At 36.5% G+C, this 24313-nt stretch overlaps 1 protein-coding gene across 1 annotated transcript in view; it reads left to right on the top strand.

Moving 5' to 3' along the window:
* ABCA12 (ATP binding cassette subfamily A member 12) overlaps positions 1-24313 on the top strand; it is a 317047-nt gene that overhangs the window by 169695 nt on the left and 123039 nt on the right. The window contains exons 21-26 of the mRNA XM_053698806.1: positions 3254-3394; positions 3999-4151; positions 6184-6379; positions 12515-12654; positions 17286-17414; positions 23328-23418. Coding sequence (XP_053554781.1) covers positions 3254-3394; positions 3999-4151; positions 6184-6379; positions 12515-12654; positions 17286-17414; positions 23328-23418 — 850 coding nt within the window. The remainder of the gene's footprint in view (positions 1-3253; positions 3395-3998; positions 4152-6183; positions 6380-12514; positions 12655-17285; positions 17415-23327; positions 23419-24313) is intronic.

The raw sequence follows: 24313 nt of genomic DNA, 5'->3' as shown, positions 1-24313 counted from the left end.
AAATTCTGCTTGCTAAATAAACCAACTGGTGTCTTTAGTGCCCGACACTTAATAAGTGTTATTTAAAATATAAGGTGATGTTACACTGTGGTAAACAGTCAACTGTCTCAAGTTTTTTGGAGTGTGTTGCAGTCATCAGATTTGGAATTAGTGTATATTTTTAAAAATACATTAAATTCACAAAGTAAAACTTCAAATAACATGTTAATAATGTGTTTTTAATATAGTAAAGAGTGAATTGAATTTTCAAATGACTCTTTTTGTTTGTTTTGTTTTCTTGCATTTTCCATACTGTCCAAACTTTTTTGGAATTGGGGTTGTACATTTACAGTCACCATGGCTCTGCCTCTCACTTTTCTTTTTCTTATTCCTGGAATATCTAAGTCCTGTGCCTCAAATACTACATAATATGAAAAAGTAGTTGCATATATAAACAATGCATAATTCCTAATACATACTGGGCTAGATTACAAGTGGTGCGCTAATGATAGTCCACGGTAGAACTGATTTACCAGAGAATGGTTAGCGTAACCAACATTGCTCTAGCACAACCTATTATTTCAATATATATTGTGCTGCGCTAAATAGCGTTCATATTACAAGTTGAAAGTTATAGGTTAGGCTTGAGTGCAAAGTTGAAATTGCACGACTTGAGACCTGAAATATAGTGTAAGGGTTAAAAAAAAATATCACAAAACACATTTAAAATATATTAAAAGAAACTATTACACTCATTTATTTATATATATGGGCCTGTTTATGAGTCATGGGATGTGTACCTGGTCCAGTCTGGATGTGCATTCCTTTCTCCTGGGTGATTACATAAGTCTGTGAACCCTGACCTGTTCCCAGTTTGTTTGATTATTAGCTTGCATTTGTGTACATGGCTGCAGTTGTGTGGCTGTATTAGGGACCCAGGTATGTGGAAGAGACCTTGTCGTGGTACCTGGGCTTGTCCCATTTGGCCAAATCCGGAAACTAACTCTTCCGGTTTTGCTTTTTAATCCTAGCTGAGAGCTTGTGAGTGAGTACTGGACTTTATGTGTGTTTTATATATATATATATATATATATATATATATATATATATATATATATATACATATACTTCTGAGCTTTTCCAAGTCAAATAGCTTAAAACATGACATATCATTTTTAATATGATTTAATTTTCTTTTTAATAAAAATACTTTAAATTCTTATGTTGTTTTGTTTTTACTGTACTTTGACCAGTGCAAATCAGCAGGCTAGCACTTAACAGTGGCTAGTACACTGGGACCGGTTCCACTTGTAGTGACCACTGCTGATTCCTGATGATGCACGGCTGTTGGAGGTATTCAATCTCTTTTCGTATTGACAATACCATAGAATAAAAAACAAGGGCAACTTCCGATCTTTCTTTAAAAATAGAACACTTTATTTTGTAACTCGTTTCTCAACAAATGTACTGGTCGTTTCTTCAGACAATACAAAGCGGATAATAAATATTACAATTAGTAACAATATATAAACAATTTAGTTAAAAAGCGGAAGTTGTCACTCATGTTATGGCCAATGGATGGCCTACAAATCTATTCAAATTTTGAAGACTAATTGATAAGGGGAGTGTTGTAACAAACGGTAACAATTTAACCCCTAAAACGCATTTGTATAATTGTTACCGTTTGATCATATTTAAAATTCACACATATTGATGAAAAGATGTGCTTGACGTGTTATATTTTCAGATACTGACTAGATGTTTGAATATATAAAAGTTATAATTTAATTTCATTGTGTAAGGTAAACTCATTAATGAATTTATATCTATTGGTATTAAATGGTTAATTCAATCTCAGGAGTACAAATTTCCCCCCTCACTATGCATTATTAGAAATACAGACTTTAAAAGATAAAAATGGAAGAATTTAAGATTACCATTGTAGAAAAACCGTTTGTTACAACACTTCCCTTATCAATTATGTCATGAATAGATTTGTAGGCCATCCATTGGCCATAACATGAGTGACAACTTCCGCTTTTTAACTAAATTGTGTATATATTGTTACTAATTGTAATATTTATTATCCGCTTTGTATTGTCTGAAGAAACGACCAGTACATTGGTTGAGAAGCGCGTTACAAAATAAAGCGTTCTATTTTTAAAGAAAGATCGGAAGTTGCCCTTGTTTTTTATTCTATGGTATTGTCGATACGAAAAGAGATTAAATACCTCCAACAGCCGTGCATCATCAGGAATCAGCGGCGGTCACTACAAGTGGAACCGGTCCCAGTGTACTAGCCACTGTTAAGTGCCAGCCTGTTGATTTGCACTGGTCAAAGTACATTGGCAACATTTCTAGTAAGCGCAATTCTTATCAGTATATCCCTGCTTGTGAAACAGGATTACGCTATGAGGCTCCCTCTTTTTGCTTTTATCTTTTAACAGTATACCCCACACTCCTGGATCAAGAGGAGCAGCCTTGACCTAACATCAACCACAATTATCATTACTTTGATTATTAGAAATATTTGCTATAAAATATCTGTCCGAAAGAGTTCATTGTTTTATATCTTTGAACACATAGAACTTTTAATTCAGCATTGTATACTGTTTAGCGCACCTTTTTATATCCCCTCCTGGGATTTTCTCTTCTGTTTTGTTTATATATATATCTATATGTACAATATATACAGTATCTATATCTGGACATATTCAAATAGATATATAGGTACAGATATATATTTCCCCAAAAAATATACAGATATACTGTATATATAAAAACATATTTAGAAATAAAAGTAATATTTTCTTCTAAGTGAAGAACATAGGGATGTGAATTATTCCTAACACACATTCGACTTTAGCGCAGTTGATCTAGCGCAGTGTCGGGTTAGCGTACAAGCAGTAACTGAAAAGGCCTTCTTTAGCGTGCCCCATAGAAGTCTATGGGGAGGTGTTAGTTGCGATATCCAAAGTCCTGAAGTTAGCGCACCTGATTCTTTCGCTCATGATCTAACCTTTTACTTTCAACTTGTAATACTAGTGCTAATCTAGCTGCTCAGTTTGCACTCATGCTTAAAAAAAAAAAATTGTGTGCCACTTGTAATATGGGTCACTATGTAGACATAAAAAAATAATATATTTAGTTTTATAACCAGGTGCCTTGACAAATATTCTCTGCAGCAACAATGTGTGTGTGGACAATCAGATATCTTTGCCCTTCCCATTTCAGACAAAGTTGACATTTGTTTTGTTTGTCACTCTTCATACAGATATTTGATTGGTTTGACCAGTTTTATGCGTGCAGTACCAACAACAATTTACAAGCGTTCTGCAGTCTTTCCCCTGAGAAGAGTTACCAGATGACCATCATATTTGTGCAAAATGTGGACATCTTTAAACTGTTCTACAGTGTAAGTCCATATTGTCTTGTATTGGTCTTCTAATCAATGGTGCAAAAGTGAAAATCATGCTTTTCACTTGTGATTGTGTCTGTGAAGACTATGGCCCCTATTTAAGAAAGTCTGGCGGACCTGATCCGACAGTGCGGATCAGGTCCGCCAGACCTCGCTGAATACGGCGAGCAATACGCTCGCCGTATTCAGCATTGCACCAGCAGCTCACAAGAGCTGCTGGTGCAACGCCGCCCCCTGCAGACTCGCGGCCAATGGGCCGCCAACAGGGGGGTGTCAATCAACCCGATCGTACTCGATCGGGTTGATTTCCGGCGATGTCTGTCCGCCTGCTCAGAGCAGGCAGACAGGTTATGAAGCAGCGGTCTTTGTGACCGCTGCTTCATAACTGCTGTTTCTGGTGAGCCTGCAGGCTCGCCAGAAACACGGGGCATCAAGCTCCATTCGGAGCTTGATAGATAGGCCCCTATGCATTTCATTATAATATTGTATTCAAAATAAAACAAAAAGATGTAATATATACACTGTCTATGCATTATATACCTAAAGTAAAGTACTTATAACCTAACCAAATGTTAACCACATCTTTTTGCTTCTTTTTCAGTTTTTTGTTCCATTGTCATTACAAGAGGAAATCAGCAGTCTGCAGACAATGTTTGACATGTTAATAAAGAAGTTAGCTGACATTCCAGTACCAGCAGATGAGAACATTAACAAAATGATTGATGTTATGCAGTACTTTGAAATAAGTAAAAATGTGAGTGCTGCTAACTAGAGCTCATTGATATTGATTAGGAGCCATAAACATTAAGCATATCCTTTTTGTATCTTGCATTCATATATTAATCCCACTCCCTTTGTTTTAACATTCCCATCACCAGCTAAAGTATCATAAGATATTTAGATGTTTAAGCTCCCATCCTTATATTGCATTCTCTTCCAAATTAGCCCTCTTTTGCTATATCAAATTATCTGGTATAAAGAAATTTAAAGTGACAGTCAAAATTAAACACTCATGTTTCAGATAGGCCAGGCAAGTTTAAAGAACTTCCCAGTTAATCTCTATTATCAAATGTTAGAGTATAACTAGGTAAACTGATAGGAACTTATGAGAGTGCATGTGTCTTTAGCATTATATGGTAGCAGTGTTTGGACTTATGTGTATCATCATTGCTGCAAACGCTGCCAGGAAACATAAAGGGACATAAAACTCATATGCTAAATCACTTGAAAGTGATGCAGCATAATTGTAAAAAGCTGACATTAAAATATCACCTGAGCATCTCTATGTAAAAAAGGAAGATATTTTACCTTACTATTTCTTCAGCTCACCAGATTAAGTGCTCTGTGAAGAGTTATATTTCAGCTGCTATCCAGCTGCAAGATGAGCCCCCACCCAAAAAAAAAAACAATAGCCAATCAGCATCAGCATTGCTGAGGTCATGCTTTGCTTTGCTGTGATCTCATGAGATTTCACTGAAATTTCGTGAGATTCCATAGTAAACTTCCTTTAACTGAATAGGAATATAACATGACTGTGCCTGCACATGTCAGATGTGCACTCCCTTGGAAGTCGTGGAACAAACATCCTGATTGACTGCTTAAAGTCTCTTTACAGTGGTGTGTGAATACCTAGGAAATTTAAGTAAAATATCTTCCTTTTTTACATAGAGATGTTCAGGTGATATTTTCTAGTCAGCTTTTTACACCTATGCTGCATCACTTTCAAGTGCTGAAACATTTGGTTATCATGTTAAGACATGTGCATACTGCAGAGCTCACCTAGGATTACCCCTTAAGCAAAGGATAACTAAGAAAACTGAGAAACAAAATAGAAGTAAATTGGAAAGTTGTTTAAAATGCAGAGCTCTATCCATTCCATTAAAGTTTAATTTTGACTTTACTGTCCCTTAAAGAAGGCCAAGTCCTATTATTTTAAGCATTCAAGTAAGGGCAACCCCCCCCCCCCCCCCCCTAGTTATTCCACATTCAAAATCTTCCAATAAATGGGAAATTCCAAACAATTTGTAAAACTCACAAGTCCCAAAAGTCCATAGGCCACCTGGATATCTTACACTGATTGTTACAACAGATAAATAAAATAATTTCCAATCCATTTGTAGAAATGGAGGAGAGAAAATCAAGTAACCCTGAACTTGTCCTATAATCCAAAATATAGAACTAATCTCTTGGTCAGGCTCATGGGCTGTTTTACTAGGGCACAAAAGTGTTTTTCAAAAACATAGGAGTCGATCACAATCCTTTAAAAAAGTTTACCTAATGATTTTTTTTTCTACAACATTCACCAATATAGTCCATGGGGATGTTTGTAGCTAAATCATTTGACAAGCTTTTTGAAAGGATTGTAATAACCCCCATAATTTATTGCATTTGTATGACAGATTAAAAACAATGACAGCGCCCCATTTACTTTCAGAAAACATGGTTTCCATGATCTTCATTTAATTTATTGCCTACTGTACAATCATAATGAATTCTGGTATCTGACAGATTCTTCTACAGTTTATTTTAATGTAAAGAAGTACGTGTTCTTCCTAGGTAAGATACATACACACTATTACATAGTCCCAGGGTGCCCGCTCAGAATAGTTTTTTTAACTTCCTTCTTAAACATATGTATGTGGTGTGATAATATCATCAGCTGACCCTTTCATTTTCAAGCCTTGGTGTAGTTTAGGCTATACTGTTGTGCCATCACTATCTTTATCTTGCCATCAAGAGAATAGTTAATGTGCAATTTTTTTTCTTCTTGTTTGTCTTTTTTTCAGGCAAATCCTCAGTCAAGGAGCACTACAACCACTTCTGCATCCTTTATGGATATCTCAAAATATATCTGTAATAAGAATTACATACAACTTACTAACGTGCTGTCCTCGTATTCTTCCAATGTTCAAAGAGATTCCTCCACTCATAGCAGTCAGAGAAACCAAAACCTTCAAGAGCTGTACGGCATCCCAAATGACAGTAAGTTTAGAAACCTATTACACACAACTCTCTGTGCTTACCTTTTTTTAGGGCTAGATTATGAGTGTAGCGCAAATTTGCCCTCCCATGTGTGCTTTATCTGTGCCCACATTTTTTTTACGATCGCATGCCCACTTGCACATGTATTACAGGTCACAAGTAAAACGTTTGCGCTGACGCAAGTCAAATCATTGCCCTGCCTAGGGCAGCACAAAACCTAAATACGCCCCTGCCTAAACTAGCTACAATATAACTAATAGTTACATTATATCTATCTTATGGTTTATTTTTATTTTACAGGCAAGTTTGTATTTATTTTAACTAGGTAGAATAGTTATTAAATAGTTATTAACTATTTAATAACTACCTAGCTAAAATAAATACAAAAGTACCTATAAAATAAAACCTAACCTAAGTTACAATAACACCTAACACTACACTATAATTAAATAAATTAACTACATTAACAACAATTAAATAAATTAAATTAGTTAAAGTACAAAAAAAACCAAACACTAAATTACAGAAAATAATTAACAAATTATAAGATATTTAAACTAATGGCACCTAATCTAATAGCCCTATCAAAAAAAAAAAAAGCCTCCCCAAAATAAAAAAAAACCCTAGCCTAAACTAAACTGCCAATGGCCCTTAAAAGGCCCTTTTGCGGGGCATTGCCTCAAAGTAATCAACTCTTTTTTATTTGATTTTTATTAGAGGATCATTACAAGGCATACATGCAATACATAACAATAAAACTGAATATATATAAGGTAGATACATCGTAGTACCACATATTTTGAACACAAATTACATATTCCAGGCAGGAGGTACAAAGACACGGTACACCAGTAGTATGCCTAATTATCATTATGCCTCCTCAGTAACATACAGGAGGTCACTCTCGGGCCTCAATAAGAAAAGTCCACATTGTTGGAGGTCTACTGTAGTAAAGGAGACCACTTCTGGTCTCAAATGACAAACCTCATTTTTAAAGTAATAGGATAACATATACATTTTGTCACAAAACCCCCCTAGAATATGCGAAAATAAGGATGAAGCATACCTCAAATGACGAGTAGTGGCCAGTCTTAGACCACGGATGTGGGGAATAATTAGGAGGTAAATGTAGGGGGTTATAACTACAGGGGCCCTCTAGCACCCTTTTAAATATAGAGATATACTCTCTTGTACTATATGTAAAATATTCAAGTACTATACTCTTAAAGGAATGTTTTATCATAAAAGGTCTATGGGGCATGAAATATTAGTTTGTGACAAGTATCTTAGGAAGCCCCTACAACCATTAAATAACACATACTATATTATTAAACTCCTATATTAAAATTTTATTAACAGGATACTCTATAGACTTCTGTATATCATATTAAACAACATGAGTCCACAAACTTAGTATGTGGAGTTAATAAGTATTGGAGTCCTACCTTGATAAAATAGTAGAAACTCCAAAGCCGCTGTTGAAATAACATACCAAATTAACAAATTGAACTTGAAAACAACTGCGGTATCCATTATCTATGAAACATTTATAGGACTATATCATTAGATATACTTAGTTACACACCATAAGTGTACAAGATTCACACTATTTAAAAATAAACTATACTATGGCATACTATATGGAGCATTCTATTCAGGAAAGAGATGCAAAAACACTTTAATTCACAGAAACAATGTCTGTGAACCTATACAGTCCTATTAATGAAAAATTTGCAGGGAGCTGACCACTATGTACCCGACTTCTAAGCACCCATTTCTAAATGTAAATTCTAGTGAAAAATAAGAATACTTCCCTGCTACACTATTATAACTAGTTTTGCTGTCAGGGCCATGCTGCATAAACTCCCCATATCTGCCAGTGATTGTCCGGCACTTGGTAATCTAGATAAACTTCCCATCTGAAGCAAGATAAATGTAATACAGCTTATTATCTGTAAAATGTCCATGTATCTGCTAATTATGTACTGCCTCACTCAGAAAACAGCAAAAATATAACATATAATGTCAGCAGGGAATATTTTCTTCCATTCTAATATGCACAATACTGTAAATATATAAAGAGTTTCATTCCAATAGAGCAGTACATAGTAATACTGAATTTGATATCTTAGGGTACTCTGGTAAGAACTCTATTAGGTGATACAATAAAACTTTACGGAGCATATCAGACCTAAAAGGTCATCATTAGTACACATAAGAGAGTCACAGTAAACACAGTGATGTAGCCCTTGTTTTAGGGCCAGACAAGGTGCCCAAAGTTAACCAATACCGGAATGGACCTCCATACTCACAACACCAACGTATGCATCATTGTTAGAGAGTTCAAATATTCCTGAAGAAATAGGGCAGCCAAAAGAAAAGGGAGAACTCCCCACTGACCAGCCCATACCATCAAGCTAGCTATGAGCGTCCTGGTCTATGATTTCAAGTCCCTTAAAGATACCTGCGTTAAAGGACCCCATCTTCCGTCCAGGAGAGCCAGCTGTATCTCTCCGGGTAGTCGACTGGGCCCAAAAGAGAGTTACAGGAGAGGAGAGAGCACTAGAATGCAGTGAATAGGTTGCAGATGAGCAGGAATACTATTCACGTACCATAGGAGAGTTACTGGAGAGGAGAGAGCACTAGAATGCAGTGAATAGGTTGCAGATGAGCAGGGATACTATTCACGTACCAAAAGAGAGTTACTGGAGAGGAGAGAGCACTAGAATGCAGTGAATAGGTTGCAGATGAGCAGGGATACTATTCACGTACCAAAAGAGAGTTACAGGAGAGGAGACAGCACTAAAATGCAGTGAATAGTTTGCAGATGAGCAGGGATACTATTCATGTACTAAAAGAGAGTTACAGGAGAGGAGAGAACACTAGAATGCAGTGAATAGGTTGCAGATGAGCAGGGATACTATTCACGTACCAAAAGAGAGTTACAGGAGAGGAGAGAGCACTAGAATGCAGTGAATAGGTTGCAGATGAGCAGGGATACTATTCACGTACCAAAAGAGAGTTACAGGAGAGGAGACTGCACTAGAATGCAGTGAATAGGTTGCCGCTGAGCAGGGATACTATTCACGTACCAAAAGAGAGTTACAGGAGAGGAGACTGCACTAGAATGCAGTGAATAGGTTGCCGCTGAGCAGGGATACTATTCACGTACCAAAAGAGAGTTACAGGAGAGGAGACTGCACTAGAATGCAGTGAATAGGTTGCAGCTGAGCAGGGATACTATTCACGTACCAAAAGAGAGTTACAGGATAGAAGAGCACTAGAATTCAATGAATAGGTTGCAGATGAGCAGTAATACTATTCATGTACCTGAAAGCAGAAGAGAGAGAATATGATTAGCTTGATGTAGTGTGCATTTCTTCAGCAGATGTCAATAGGCAGAATGTTGTCTTAATAAGCAGCATTGTGGTGAGTACTGAGTATAATTCTTGTATAATTCTTATCTTAGTGCCTCACTTATAAAATGTTCACTTCAAAAATGTGAACGTATGCTATTGCAACAATGCATACTGCCCAGGCAATGCCAATACCATATTTATTTTAACTAAGATAAACAGTTGTGCTATAACTGGTACCTTTCTGGGTAATAATTTCTGTATAGTGACCTGCTTTGTTGCATCTGTGTGTATTATCTACCCCACACAGGTGTATGCCGCTATTTTTCCTACATAACTTTGTTTAATAATTCCCCCAGAGAGGGTATAAAGGGCATCTCTCTGCATCACAGTATCACATTGGCCAATAAATTACACAGTCATTTTAAGAGAACTACTACTGCATTTAAGTGAACTACTACTGATTGTGCTCAAGGGCAGGGCATTCCTCTTCTTTTGTATAACCCAATTATTGCATAGTGGTATATGCTCTAAATATTTATAAATAAATATTGCTAAATTCCGTAAATTCGGCTTTTTACGCATCTTGGGTTACTGCGCAAGCATAAACAGTTTACTTTCAACTTACTTCTAGCGCCATTAACATTTGAGCGGGAGTGTTAAATAGTGCTCTACTTTTAATCTGACCCATAGATGGTTACAATTTATATATGTTAATTGCCAAAATTCCAGTCCACCGTTAACCATACCGTTTACTTCCCTAAAGAATTCCAATATATAATAATAAATGCACCTGAACTAAAGACTAAGGTGTATATTTATCATAGTGCGAGCGTACATGATACTATGCAGCATATCATGTCTGCGGCACATCGATAAATGCCGACAGCATACGCTGTTGGCATTTATCATTGCACCAGCAGTTCTTGTGAACTGCTGGTGCAATGCTACCCCCTGCAGATTCGCGGCTAATCGGCCGCCAGCCGGGGAGTTCAATTAACCCGATTGTATTCGATCGTGTTGCTTTCTGTCCATAGCCTCAGAGCAGGCGGACAAGATATGGAGCAGCGGTCTTTAGACCGCTGCTTCATAACTTCTGTTTCCGGCAAACCTGAAGGCTCACCGGAAACAAGGGGCATCAAGCTCCATAAGGAGCTTGATAAATCGGCCCCTAAGCCCCTTCAATACGGGAGCTATATTATTACTACCATTTCTCTGTTTTGAACTTCACTATACCGCTATAAGAATCACTGAGAAATCATATTGAGGCTGAGAACAAGCAGGTTATAAATGCAGAAAACTCTCCTTGTTATGCTCCCCTGACACGCGTTTCACTAACACTTCTTCAGCGTTGTTGCAAATAACAGGCAAACAATGTGTTTTTAAATCGTTTTGAATGGGCACATGAGTGTGTTTCTGCATGATGCAAAGTAATTGCTTATCTTCTTAAACTATGCAAATAAAAGTAAAATTGTAAATCATGCAGTGATATTTAAGCTACACTTCTCAAAAATAATAGGTGTAAAAACTTACTACAGTAATTTCTTTGACTTAGTTAATCTAAGTAATTGTTATAGTTGGATCTCTCTCTCGTATTGCATTGAGCAATTCTACTTTTTTATTGGACTAACTATACATTTATAAGTTGACAAGCTTGTCAACTTATAAATGTATAGTTAGTCCAATAAAAAAGTATCATTGCTCAATGCAATACTCTTGTTATTTTGATATCAAAATCTCTGGACTAACACAGCTTCTCCAATCAACGTGACTATATATATATAAAGTTGGCATTTTTCTTGTTCAGAGAGAGATTGCCTGGTATGTTTGGGCTGGACAGTCCTTTTTTTTGGTGGGATCAGACCGGTTCCGTGGTGGTTTCCTGTCAGAGAGCAAAACACTGAGCAATTGTTTGTTCCTGGTTCAGCTCTTCTCTTTCTTGTATATAGAGAAAACATATCTTTTAACCGTGTGGTCATAAATTACCTGTCAATCACTTGTCTCTTCTCTTCTCCACTGAGCTTGATTAAGCACCTTGTTGTTCTTGCTGCCAATTTTGTGATCCCCCCTTAGTCTATGTGCCCTAGCAAGATGCTTCCTGGTGACATTATTAGTTATGTAACTAGTCTTCCAGTATAGCTTCTCTAGCTATCCTCAGCTTTTTCAAGGTTAATGTAGGCAACAGCTGAGAGGTGTTCTCTCAGATGTCTTATTGACTGTTTAGTTGACAAAAGCTTGTTACACTGCCTATGATGGCACTTTCTGGCTAATTGCTGCCCAGTATATCCAACTAGAATCTATATTGGGCAATGTACAGATTCTTCCCAAAGAAACATTGAAAACAAAAACTTTTCTTTCATTCATATGAAATATATGCATTACAATTGAAGATAAGAATACTTATGTGTTGCATACCTAGAGTCATTGATTGCTCCAGATATTTATTTTTCACTACTAGAGCTATAGGACAATTCACAGTTCTAATGGTGAACAGGAACAGACCTATCAAGTCTGATATAAGTATGTTTTTTCAGCACAGGTAAGTTATGTAAAAAAAATACTGTGTTTTTGAAATATCCTTTTTTGATAAAACAAACAGGAAATCTGACTACGATGACCCTTTAAGCAGCCACATCTTTGTTAAGAGCACTTGTTAGTGGAGATATAAACAGGAGCTTGCAAGCAGTAGTATCCATTTAAACTGTGCACTGGCATGCCGGTAATATTGCTCTTACTAGTAGATTTAGGACTAGATTTCTAATCACCATTTTTTTTCCAGATCCTTTTTGTGCATATTTATTTTTAAATTTGGTGAACACAACCAAAGGTTCCGTGTACTGGCTGCTCCTGAAACCATTGATTTATGGGAAGATTCTTTATACTCCAGACACTCCGGAAACAAAGCTGATAATGGAGAAGGTAACTTATCAAAGAGCATTCTACAAGTCTATTACATTAGGGTCACTTATAGACATGGTTGACATGGTACCCATTTATCCTACTGAGATGTGCATTTATAATTAGCCCTGATGGTATGCTTAATAAAGTCCCACGGGTTTCACTATCATTTGTATGCCGACGATACCCAAATCTACCTCTCTGCACCAGAACTATCTCCTTCCTTGCTAATCCGTGTCACTAACTGTCTCTCTCATATCTCATATTGGATGTCCTCTCACTACCTCAAGCTAAATCTCTCCAAAACTGAGCTCCTTATTTTCCACCCTTCTTCCAAAATCTGCACCCCCCATGTCTCTATAATTGTTGATAACTCCATCATTACCCCAACCTCACATGCCCGATGTCTTGGGGTCACACTTGACTCAGATCTTTCTTTCACTCCTCATATTCAATCCTTGGCTAAAGCCTGCCGCTTCCACCTTAAAAACATCGCTAAAATCAGACATTTTCTTACACAAGACACAACTAAGGTTTGAATCCACTCTCTCATCCTTTCCCGCCTCGACTACTGCAACTCCATCCTCTCTGGTCTCCCTAGCTGCTGCCCTGCTCCTTTACAATCCATAATGAATGCCTCTGCCAGGCTTATCTTCCTTACACGTCGCTCTTCATCTGCCACACCTCTCTGCCAATCCCTTCACTGGCTTCCTCTTGCCTCCAGGATTAAACACAAAATTCTCACACTGACACACAAAGCCCTCAATTGCATTGCTCCCCCCGACATCTCATAACTTGTCTCCAGATAATCTCCCTCCCGACCCCTTCTCTCCACTCCTGATCTCCTACTCTCCTTCTCTCTTGTTACCTCCTCACATTCCTGTTTACAAGATTTCTCCAGACCCATCTTATAGAACTCTCTGCCTCACTCCACAAGACTCTCCCCTAGTTTTAAAAGCTTCAAGTGCTCCCTGAAGACTGTACTATTCCACTCTCTCATCCTTTCCTGCCTCGACTACTGCAACTCCATCCTCTCTGGTCTCCCTAGCTGCTGCCCAGCTCCTTTACAATCCATAATGAATGCCTCTGCCAGGCTCATCTTCCTTACACGTCGCTCTTCATCTGCCACACCTCTCTGCCAATCCCTTCACTGGCTTCCTCTTGCCTCCAGGATTAAACACAAAATTCTCACTCTGACACACAAAGCCCTCAATTGCATTGCTCCCCCCGACATCTCAGAACTTGTCTCCAGATAATCTCCCTCCCGACCCCTTCGCTCCACTCCTGATCTCCTACTCTCCTCCTCTCTTGTTACCTCCTCACATTCCCGTTTACAAGATTTCTCCAGACCCATCTTATAGAACTCTCTGCCTCACTCCACAAGACTCTCCCCTAGTTTTAAAAGCTTCAAGTGCTCCCTGAAGACTGTACTATTCAGGGTTGCATATAACCTACACTAACCTTTTTATCTCCACTGCTATCCCCTTAAACCCCATAGCATGTAAGCCTATGAGCCCAGCTGTTTGTAGTCCACCTTCATAAGAGCCGACTACAACAGTGCAACTCTCGGCAGGATCCTCTACCCATTTGATCCCTGTAATTGTTTTTTATATATACCACCAATGTTTATAGCACTGCGGAACCTGTTAGCGCTCTACAAATACCTGATAATAATAATAATATGCTTAATGGAAAGAGTCAGCTCATGTTTCAATCCAATTAACACATTAACAATTATATATGTTTCATGTTCACATTTTATTTTATTTTTATACTTTATTCTATCCACTCTCGATAAAAAAAACTTGAAAATTAAAGTTTGATTGTAGCCTCTAACCTAAGGATGAATCATTATGGCTCAATGAATAGCCCAGTTATTTTTAGCTGTGTTTTTACTTAGTACTATTCAACTATCACCAAATGTTTTCAACTATTACCAAATAAGGACCAGAATACAAGTGGATTGCAAATGTTTGCCCCCGAGCGACAAAGGGTTTATCGCAGGGGTTTGCGGTCATCAAGCTTACTGCGCAATCAAGTTTGAGCGCAATAGTAATTTACACTGGAATGATTACTGCGACTTCAGAGCTCTGGTTAACTGTTTTGCAAAACTTAAAAGTTGCACAAAACAGATAAAAAATACATTACAAAGTATAGTTACACTGATAATAACAAAATATTTAAAAAAATATTGCACACAAAAGTTATAAAAGCTCAAAGATATGATATCTCAGGTGTTAGAAAAGAAAGGCCGGCAAAGATGCTTTAACAAAGAGATACATACACATACATGTCTAAATATGTATATGTGTGTATGTACATATATATATATATATATATATATATATATACTGTGTGTATATATATATATATATATATATATACTGTGTGTATATATATATATATATATATATATATATATATATATATGTTTATATATGTATTTACAGACATATGTACACATATAAACACATCAATACATATGTACACATATATAGACATATATACAAATTTGGAGCCCTTTGCAGTTAAGTAGATGAAAACATGTTAAAGCATTTTTATGTAATATTCATTTTTTAAAGGCTTTAACTATGTATTTACTTTAAATATTTCACATTTCAATGTTCTGTACATAGCAGCATATGTTCTTTAATAAATAGATATTCCTATATATATATATATATATATGTATCTATACCTACTGTATATATATTCATGTATATATATATATATATATATATATATATATATATATATAGGTATAGATATATATTGTACCAAATTACCATCAGATATATGTAGAAATATGTATTTATGAATAAATAGAACCTATTCTGTTATGTGAAGAACATTGGAATGTGAAATATTCATATTTTCATGTCGGGTTTGCGCAAATAATAATATGCAATCTGGTTTGCGCGAGAGTGGGCTGTTTCATTCTCCCTTGACTTCTATTGGGGAATACCTGAAGACGCACGTGATATTCTAACTTCGGCTTTTTGCGCTTGTTGGGTTAGCGAGAGAGTGAAAACAGTTTACTTTCAACTCGTAATATAAGCGTAAACCTCTGAGTGCAAAAAGCTTACTTCTAGCACAATTAACACTCAAGCAGAAACATTATTTTGAGCTTCATTTATAATTTGGCCCTAGTAAATTAAGCTGAACATTCGCAATTCGCTTAAAACTGCCATCTAAAATTGTTCATACTAAACGTTTTGTGCATAGGGCAGGGGTATAGAAGCTATCGCTGGGCTACCAATGCATTGTTTGGTTTCATTGGCTGCAATTGTAGCTTTTAATACATTTTTATTCTTATGAGTCCATGCATTATATACAATTAACTTTTAATATATATATATATATATATATATATATATATATATATATATATATATATATATTATCACATATCAGTTAAATATATATATATATATTATTATTTTTATTATTATATATTGTACATTTTTTTTTAATTAATTGAGTTTTTGTTTAATAAAATCTACAAATCCTACAATCATTCAACCAAAGAGATCAGGTGCAACTATCCCATATTGTAATTTATACTGTTGTTACTAGTAACCAAGTGCTAAAGGGTGTTACTGGAGAGGGTCTTTTAATTTCCCAGTACTTAAAGGAGTATGAAAAAAAATATTTCAAATTCAATTAGATCATACAAATTTGATCAACTTTCCAATTTACTTTTATTATCTAATTTTATTCTCTTGGTATCCTTTGTTGAAGGAGCCCAATGACAAGAGGCATATATGCATAGCCAGCTTCTGGGTCTACCTAGGTATACTTTTCAACAAGAGATATAAGTGAACAAATCAAATTAGATAATAGAAATAAATTGGAAAGTTATATCAAAATGTGTGCTCTGTCTGAATCATAAAAAATGTGGGTTTCATGTCCCTTTAATCTCATTTTACATATTTATGATTCCTTTTCCTCATTTACCTCTCTACTTGTCCCAGTTATAGACATGTAAATAAAAGACTGCCTTAGTGCCTTACGCATTTATGGTATTTTTAATTGGGGGTGCCACATTAATGACTGAGAATACTTAGCACCCCAACATCCCTCTGTAACCACTTCTTCATAGTAAATGAAAAAGGCAAATAAAATAATGTATTTAAAGGGACATAAAAAGTTTAATAAGAAACTGCTCTAATTTAAGACAGCATTTTATTTTACCTTTGCTTGCATATAACTATGTATTTAACCCCACTAATAACCAGCTAGTGTCCAGTAGGGAATTGCTGCTCCTAAGCATATCTACATGTGATTTTCAATAAATAATACCAAGAAAACAAAGAAAATGTAATGGTATAAATACATTGGAAAGCAACTTAAAATTGAATGCCCTATTTAAATCACAAAAATTTAATTTGAATTTTCATGTTCCTTTAAATAACCCATTTAATAGTATAAGAGTATAATATTATTTTGTTTTTTAGAAATCTTAGCTGTTCATAGTTGTTATTCTTTTTTAGCAGAATTTTGTTCGGAGGTTATTAGATGTATATGGTTTTTAATGTTTTATAATGCATAAATATTTGATTTCAGTTTTTAAATATCTTAAATAATTTATCAAGCAGAATAAAACCCTATGCGAAAATCAGAAGTTACATGCTGTTCACTATCTCTTGCAGGCTAATGAAACCTTGGAGACGTTACTGGATTTTAAAACTACAATCAGCCAGTCGTTGCCTTACTTGGAAGTGCTAATTAACAACTGGAACATAATAGAGAAATTACCACAACTTATTGATCCTATGAAGGTTATTGATACTTCTTTTACTCTCTGTCAAACTCTATAGTACTGTATATACAAAATGTAAATGTGTGGCAAGCCTATTGAGCCTAATAATTGAATGTTTTATTCACACATTTTCTTCAATTTTTGGACCAAAGGTGTTAAATATTCCTGGGTATGGCAGTGGTGGTTCTATAGGGGTGGTGCACCTTTAAACGCATGTGCAGCACCCCTGTTGAGCTGCGATGAGCTCCATATATTATGTGTGCTGATCTATCAACTTTTTCAACTTTGTTAGCCCCCACAAATATTAAAGGGATACTAAACCCAATTTTTTTCTTTCATGATTCAGATAGAGCATGCAATTTTAAGCAACTTTCTAATTTACTCCTAGTATCATTTTTTCTTCGTTCTCTTGCTATCTTTATTTAAAAAACAGAAATGTAAAGCTTAGGAGCCGGACGATTTTAGGTTCAAAACCTGGGCTATGCTTGCTTATTGATGGCTAAATGTAGCCACCAATAAGAAAACGCTATCCAGGGTTCTGAACCTAAAATGGGTCGGCTCCTATGCTTTACTTTTCTGCTTTTTAAATAAAGATAGCAAGAGAACGAAGAAAAAATTATAATAGGAGTAAATTAAAAAGTTGCTTAAAATTGTATGCTCTATCCGAATCATTAAAGAAACAAAATGGGTTTAGTATCCCTTTAAGTTCTAGAACCTTAACTTGAGTGTAAGATTCCCACCTGCAGCCAGCATCTTAGCTTTTGAGTATGATTACATTTAGTTTGTTTAATGTAAATGGCAATGCTTTACAACCCCAATTCCAAAAAAGTTGGGACAGTATGGAAAATGCAAAAAAAATTGAAAATTCAATTCATCCTGTACTATATTGAAAACACATTATTAACACATTATTTGATGTTTTACTTCGTGAATTTACTGTATTTCTGAAAATATACTCTCATTTCAAATATGATGACTGCAACACACTCCAAAAAAGTTGGGGCAGTCGACTGTTTACCACTGTGTAAAGAAAATCACCTTTTCTTTTAAAAACACTTATTAAGTGTTTGGGCACTGAAGACACCAGTTGGTTAAGTTTAGCAAGCAGAATTTTCCCCAATCATCCATTATGCATGTCTTCAGTTACGCAACTGTACGGGGCCTTCGCTGCCTTACATTGCGCTTCATAATGAGCCACACATTCTCAATCGGATACAGGTCAGGACTGCAGGCAGGCCATGCTAGCACCAGCACTCTCTGCTTACGCAACCATACACTTGTAATCCGAGCAGAATGTGGTTTGGCGTTGTCCTGCTGGAAAATGCAGGGATGTCCCTGGAAAAGTCTACATGTGGATGCAGCATTTGTTGCTCCAAATGTATACATATCTTTCTGCATTAATGGTGCCCTCACAGATGTGCAAGTTACCCATGCCGTGGGCACTAACACACCCCCATACCATGACAGACACTGGCTTTTGGACCTGACACTGGTAACAGCTTGGAGGGTCCTTTTCCTCTTTGGCCCGGAGAACACAACGGCTGTTTTTTCCAAAAACTATTTGAAATGTTGACTCGTCAGACCACAAAACACAATTCACTGTGCTACTGTCCATCTCAGATGAGACAAAGCCCAGAGAAGGCAACGCTCTTCTGGGCAGTGTTGATGTATGGCTTCTGCTTTCTGTGGATGCAGCAGTGAATAGTTTTAACTGACAAAGGTTTACCAAAGTATTCCCAAGCCCATGTCAGGATATCCATTACAGACTCATGACGGTTTTTGAGACAGTGACGTCTGAGGGATTGGAAATCAAGCACATTCAGAAGTGGTTTTCGGCCTTGCCCTTTACACACCGAGATTTGACTGGATTCCTTGAATCTTTTAATTATATTGTGCACTGTAGAAGGTGAAATGCCCAAAATCCTACCGATTTGTCTTTAGGGAATGTTGTTCTCAAAGTGTTGGATTATTTGCTCACGCATCTGTTGGCAGATTGGCGAGCCTCGATCCATCTTTGCTCTTGAAGGACTAAGCCTTTTTTGGAGGCTCCTTATATACTATGATTACACGATTGCCTCACCTGTTTCACATCACCTTCTTATTTAAAGGGACATTCAACACTTCCCTTAACATTATTTGAGCTAGAAATATAAGAACCAAGATCCGCCGACACTATAGCCCTCCTGCCATGCCGCCTTGCTTCAGTAGTAATCACTTTCGGTAACTTGTGCAATACCCGGTAAATATGGCAGCCGGACTCTCCCCACCATTACGTAGCTGCCTTCTTCTTCAAATCATAATCAAATCAGAATCCAGTCCTCGGACAGAAATTTACCGAAAGTGATTACTACTGAAGCAAGGCGGCATGGCAGGAGGGGTATAGTGTAGGCGGATCTTCGGTTCTTATTTTTCTAGCTCAAATAATGTTAAGGGAAGTGTTGAATGTCCCTTTAAACTTGTCACATTGTTATTAATCCTAAATTGCCCCTGTCCTAACTTTGTTGGAACGTGTTGCAGTCATCAGATTTGAAATGAGTGTATATATTCAAAAATACATTAAATTCACAAAGTAAAACATCAAATAATGTGTTAATAATGTGTTTTCGATATAGTACAGGGTAAACAGAATTTTCAATCGACTCTTTTTGTTTGTTTTTATGCATTTTCCATAATGTCCAAACTTTTTCGTAATGGGGGTTGTAGGTTCCCTATATAATATATGGGTTGCTTTTTTATAAGAACAGAATAATTTGGACAAGTTGGTGAATATATTCCTCTGTAATCACAAAGGAACACTGGACAAAATTCACTAAGGATTTGCTCAGAGTATCTTTCTTAACCAGTTCTTATGTTATTCAGTGTAGCTCATTTACTAAATAATGAAGGCATGAGTGGGGATTTAGTGAATAATCTGCAAAGAACATAGATGCACATTCAGACTTGGACAAATGCAAAAAAAATCAATAAACTTGCTAAATTATTTGCATTCATTTGAATCCACAAAATGAGTGCCCCCTAAACTAATGCTACAAAATGTAATTGATTTGTTCATGGGGTCAATGCTTCTACTGTAAAGTCAGGAAAGCCTTTTTTACAGGCAGGAAAGGCTTCGCAGTTTTACAATATTCAATAGCGATCCAACAATGTCCTTGTGAGTTAATTGATTCCTGGGTCAGCCAATACCTATGTAAGTCTCCACTTTTGCTCTTAAAAATCCTAACCTCATTAAGTAACATATTTTAGTGCCAATGTATCAAAAATCATTCTATACAGAGTTTCACAAAATATCATCTATTTGTAATTCTCCTATTTATTTATTTAGTTACCTATAATCTCAAAGAAACAATGATCTAAGTTTCCTGAAATCAACAACACAATAAGGGCTCTCTAATTTTTGCGCATAGGCGATAACATTTTTTTTCCATTTTTTTGTCTTTTTTCGGAAATAGCACTCGTATTACAAGTTGACAGTAAACGTGATCGCAAGAGCGCAATTGTCATATATGTATATATGTGTGTACAGATGTATTTAAATGTGTAAATATGTGTTTACATGCGTATATACACATATAAACACATATATACATATGTATACATATATATGCATTGGAGCCCTTTGCAGTCAAATAGTTACCTGAAAACATGAAAAGTCATTTATTTATCTTTAATATTTAATAATATGTTTAACTGTGTATATACTGTAAATATTTTACATTCCGATGTTCTTCACATAGGGGAATATGTTCTATGTATTTATATATATATATATATATATATATATATATATATATATATATATATATATATATATATAAAGCAATCAAAAAGGATTTAGTAAAGGGACTCCTGAATATAAATGTTTGTAAAGCCACCATGGGGATATCTATTCCACTCGACCCCTTATGCAGGTTTAAAAGACAAGTCACTGTATAAAACCGCAGTATCCAAAACCAAAAAGCACAAACATCCCCTCAAGCAAAGATAGCAGGAATAAAGTTCATCATTGAAGTAAACAGGTGAGTCTCATATAAGGCAAACAGTAAATACGTCGCCCTCCAATAGGCAATACAGTGTTGCCACAGGATATCGATAGCAATACCCAAACAGCTAGTAGCTGTATGACTCACCCTTCTTGCTTGTAGTTTCAAACTTATACCTTGAATGAGAAAATCCTGCTGAATGCTCCGTGATCCACGGCATCTAAGACAGCCTTGATGCCTCTATCCAGCCGGTTCCGGTCATGTGATGGGCGTCGCAGGGTTCAGCGTTGGAGGGGATTCAGCGTCAGAGGGGATTCCCAATGTCGAAAGTAGTAGGGGGAGTGGAATAGAGGCACGCTCCTGATGCAGCCCAGAGCGCTGGAAAAATAGGCATCAAACGAAAGAAATGATATCCAGGCTGCAGTTAAAAACAAAGTCTTTATTGAGTTCCACTTGGGATAAAAATTGAATGAAAAGATAGGGGGATCCAGCATAACAGTGTTACCAAAGTTGTTCCGCTAACATGTTTCGGTAAAGACCGTAATCATAGCTATGATTACGGTCTTTACCGAAACATGTTAGCAGAACAACTTTGGTAACACTGTTATGCTGGATCCCCCTATCTTTTCATTCAATTTTTATCCCAAGTGGAACTCAATAAAGACTTTGTTTTTAACTGCAGCCTGGATATCATTTATTTTGTTTGATATATATATATATATATATATATATATATATACCTCTTTATATTCATATAGATATATATTCTTCAAAATAATAATTAAATATTTAATAATAGATAGAACATTTTCTTCTATGTGAAGAACATTGGAATGTAAAATATTAATGTCATGTCGGGTATAGTGCTCTTGGTTAAATGTGATTGGGTTTAAGCGTATATGGGGAGAATATGTTATCGTGGTCATGATATCTGAAGTCCAACTTTTTGTGTGTGTCGGGTTTCAATTACGTGCAAACTTTTTACATTCAACTTGTAATACACGTGCTACCTAATACGTGCAAAAAGTTAACTTCTAGCAAAGTTAACGCTTGAGCGGGAGCGCTAGCGTGCCACTTGTAACTTAGTCCTAAATTGGTTGCTATCCACTCAACAAAAAATGGATGCTTCCAGGTGATCGTTTTATGGTGACAATGGGACACTTTTTTAAAAAATCCGGTGGACAAGCGTTTGCTTCTGGGAACCTGTGCACCTAGCATTGTGGCGAGTACAAACCTGAAACACTGAGGCCCTGAAACTGCATTTGCAGCTTAAAAAACCAAAACCCTAATATCAATGTGTGAAACTCCTCTGTTACATAATGTGTCATGTTATGACAATCATCTGGCAGCTGGATAAACACAGGGTTACTCTTTTGAAAGAGGATAACTGTCTTTTTCAAATAAAGGGTTACAAACCCATCTGTGTATCGAGGGGGAGTGACAGAGAAGCTTTTCCCTCTTCATTATTTTATTTCTCCTCTTGCAAAAGAGTCACTTGCCCCATTTCAGTGCATGATACCTTTAAAAGCATAGAGGACCTATTAGACAGTGGATTGCCATTCTGTATGACCCCCCTCTTTTATATGAGGGAATTATGTGTTTATGCTGCTAAGGGATATGGTCTCACTGTGGTGCAAGGCCTAATATAGGCTTGGAGGACAGTCCTCATACCATGAACAGTATGGTGATGTCACTCCCACCTAAGGCTTCAGCAGGAGAGATGTTTATCACCGCAGGTCTCTAACAACCTGGGAAGATGGGGGAGGTCGCCTCAATCTGCAGATGATGATAACTTTCATCATTCACATTTAAGTGGTTACAAATTCATGGGAAATGCTAAGTAACACTTTTCTGCAATGATAGAAACCATAGATTTTATAAACCACATTTATTATTTTTATAACTATGGTTATAAATTTCTTGCAATTAAACAAATTTGTTTTCCTTCACAGAATTTAGTCCTCAATCCTTTTATGAGTGGATTCTTACAGTTATTTATGAAACTGGATACAATGGAACTGGTTGATCTGTTAGATAAAGCTGGTAAGTGCCTTGTAAAGTCAGTTTATAGTAGTATAAATTAATTTCAAAACATCTCAAAGTACCTATGTATTAGTATAAGATTATTTTCATAATAGTACATAAAGATCTGTAGGGGGCATTTATCAGGTGTGAGATACAATATGTGCATATATCCACTAAATCATGGTGATGGAGAAATTTTATTTAAGGGGGCCAATCTATAATCGGTCTGGCGGACATGATCCGCCAGACTTCAATAAATGACGACAGCATACTCTGTCTGCATTTATCATTGCACAAGCAGTTCTGGTAAACTGCTTGTGCAATGCCGGCCCCTGCAGATTCATAGCAGGGGGTGTCAATCAACCCGATTGTATGAGATCGGGCGGATTGAGGTCTGTCCCTTCAGAGCAGGCAGATGAGTTAAGGAGCAGCAGTCTTAAGACCGCTGCTTCTTAACTCCTGTTTCCGGCAAGCTTGAAGGCTCACGCAGAAACAGAGGCATTGGGGCCGATACGGGGCTTGATAAATCGGCCCCAAGGTGTGATATTGGCATATACCTGACGTAAGGAGTTATAAGCGGCATACACCATTTCTAAAGTATGATGTGGGAATAATACCTGTCATGAGTGGCTTCCAATACCAAGATCCTTGCATGAAGTGTGAATATATAATATAGGGCTAGCTTTAGGTGGCTGCAGTCGGTGAACCACACTCATCCTTACACTTTAACATTCCTTGATAAGCAGTGTGGGTCAGTCTATGTTCAACTGACTAGTGGGTTGTTTTTCAAGGAAAGTAAAACAGAAGTCAAACAAAGCAGGATTTGCATTCACTGTATTGACTCACTGCATCAATACTCCCTACATTACTTTCTCATGTTATGTGTGAATTAATACATGTATATATCCCTGTC

The sequence above is a fragment of the Bombina bombina genome, chromosome 1, assembly GCF_027579735.1.
Source record: "Bombina bombina isolate aBomBom1 chromosome 1, aBomBom1.pri, whole genome shotgun sequence".
NCBI classification, from domain to species: domain Eukaryota; kingdom Metazoa; phylum Chordata; class Amphibia; order Anura; family Bombinatoridae; genus Bombina; species Bombina bombina.
This window is presented reverse-complemented; position numbering and strand designations above follow the sequence as displayed.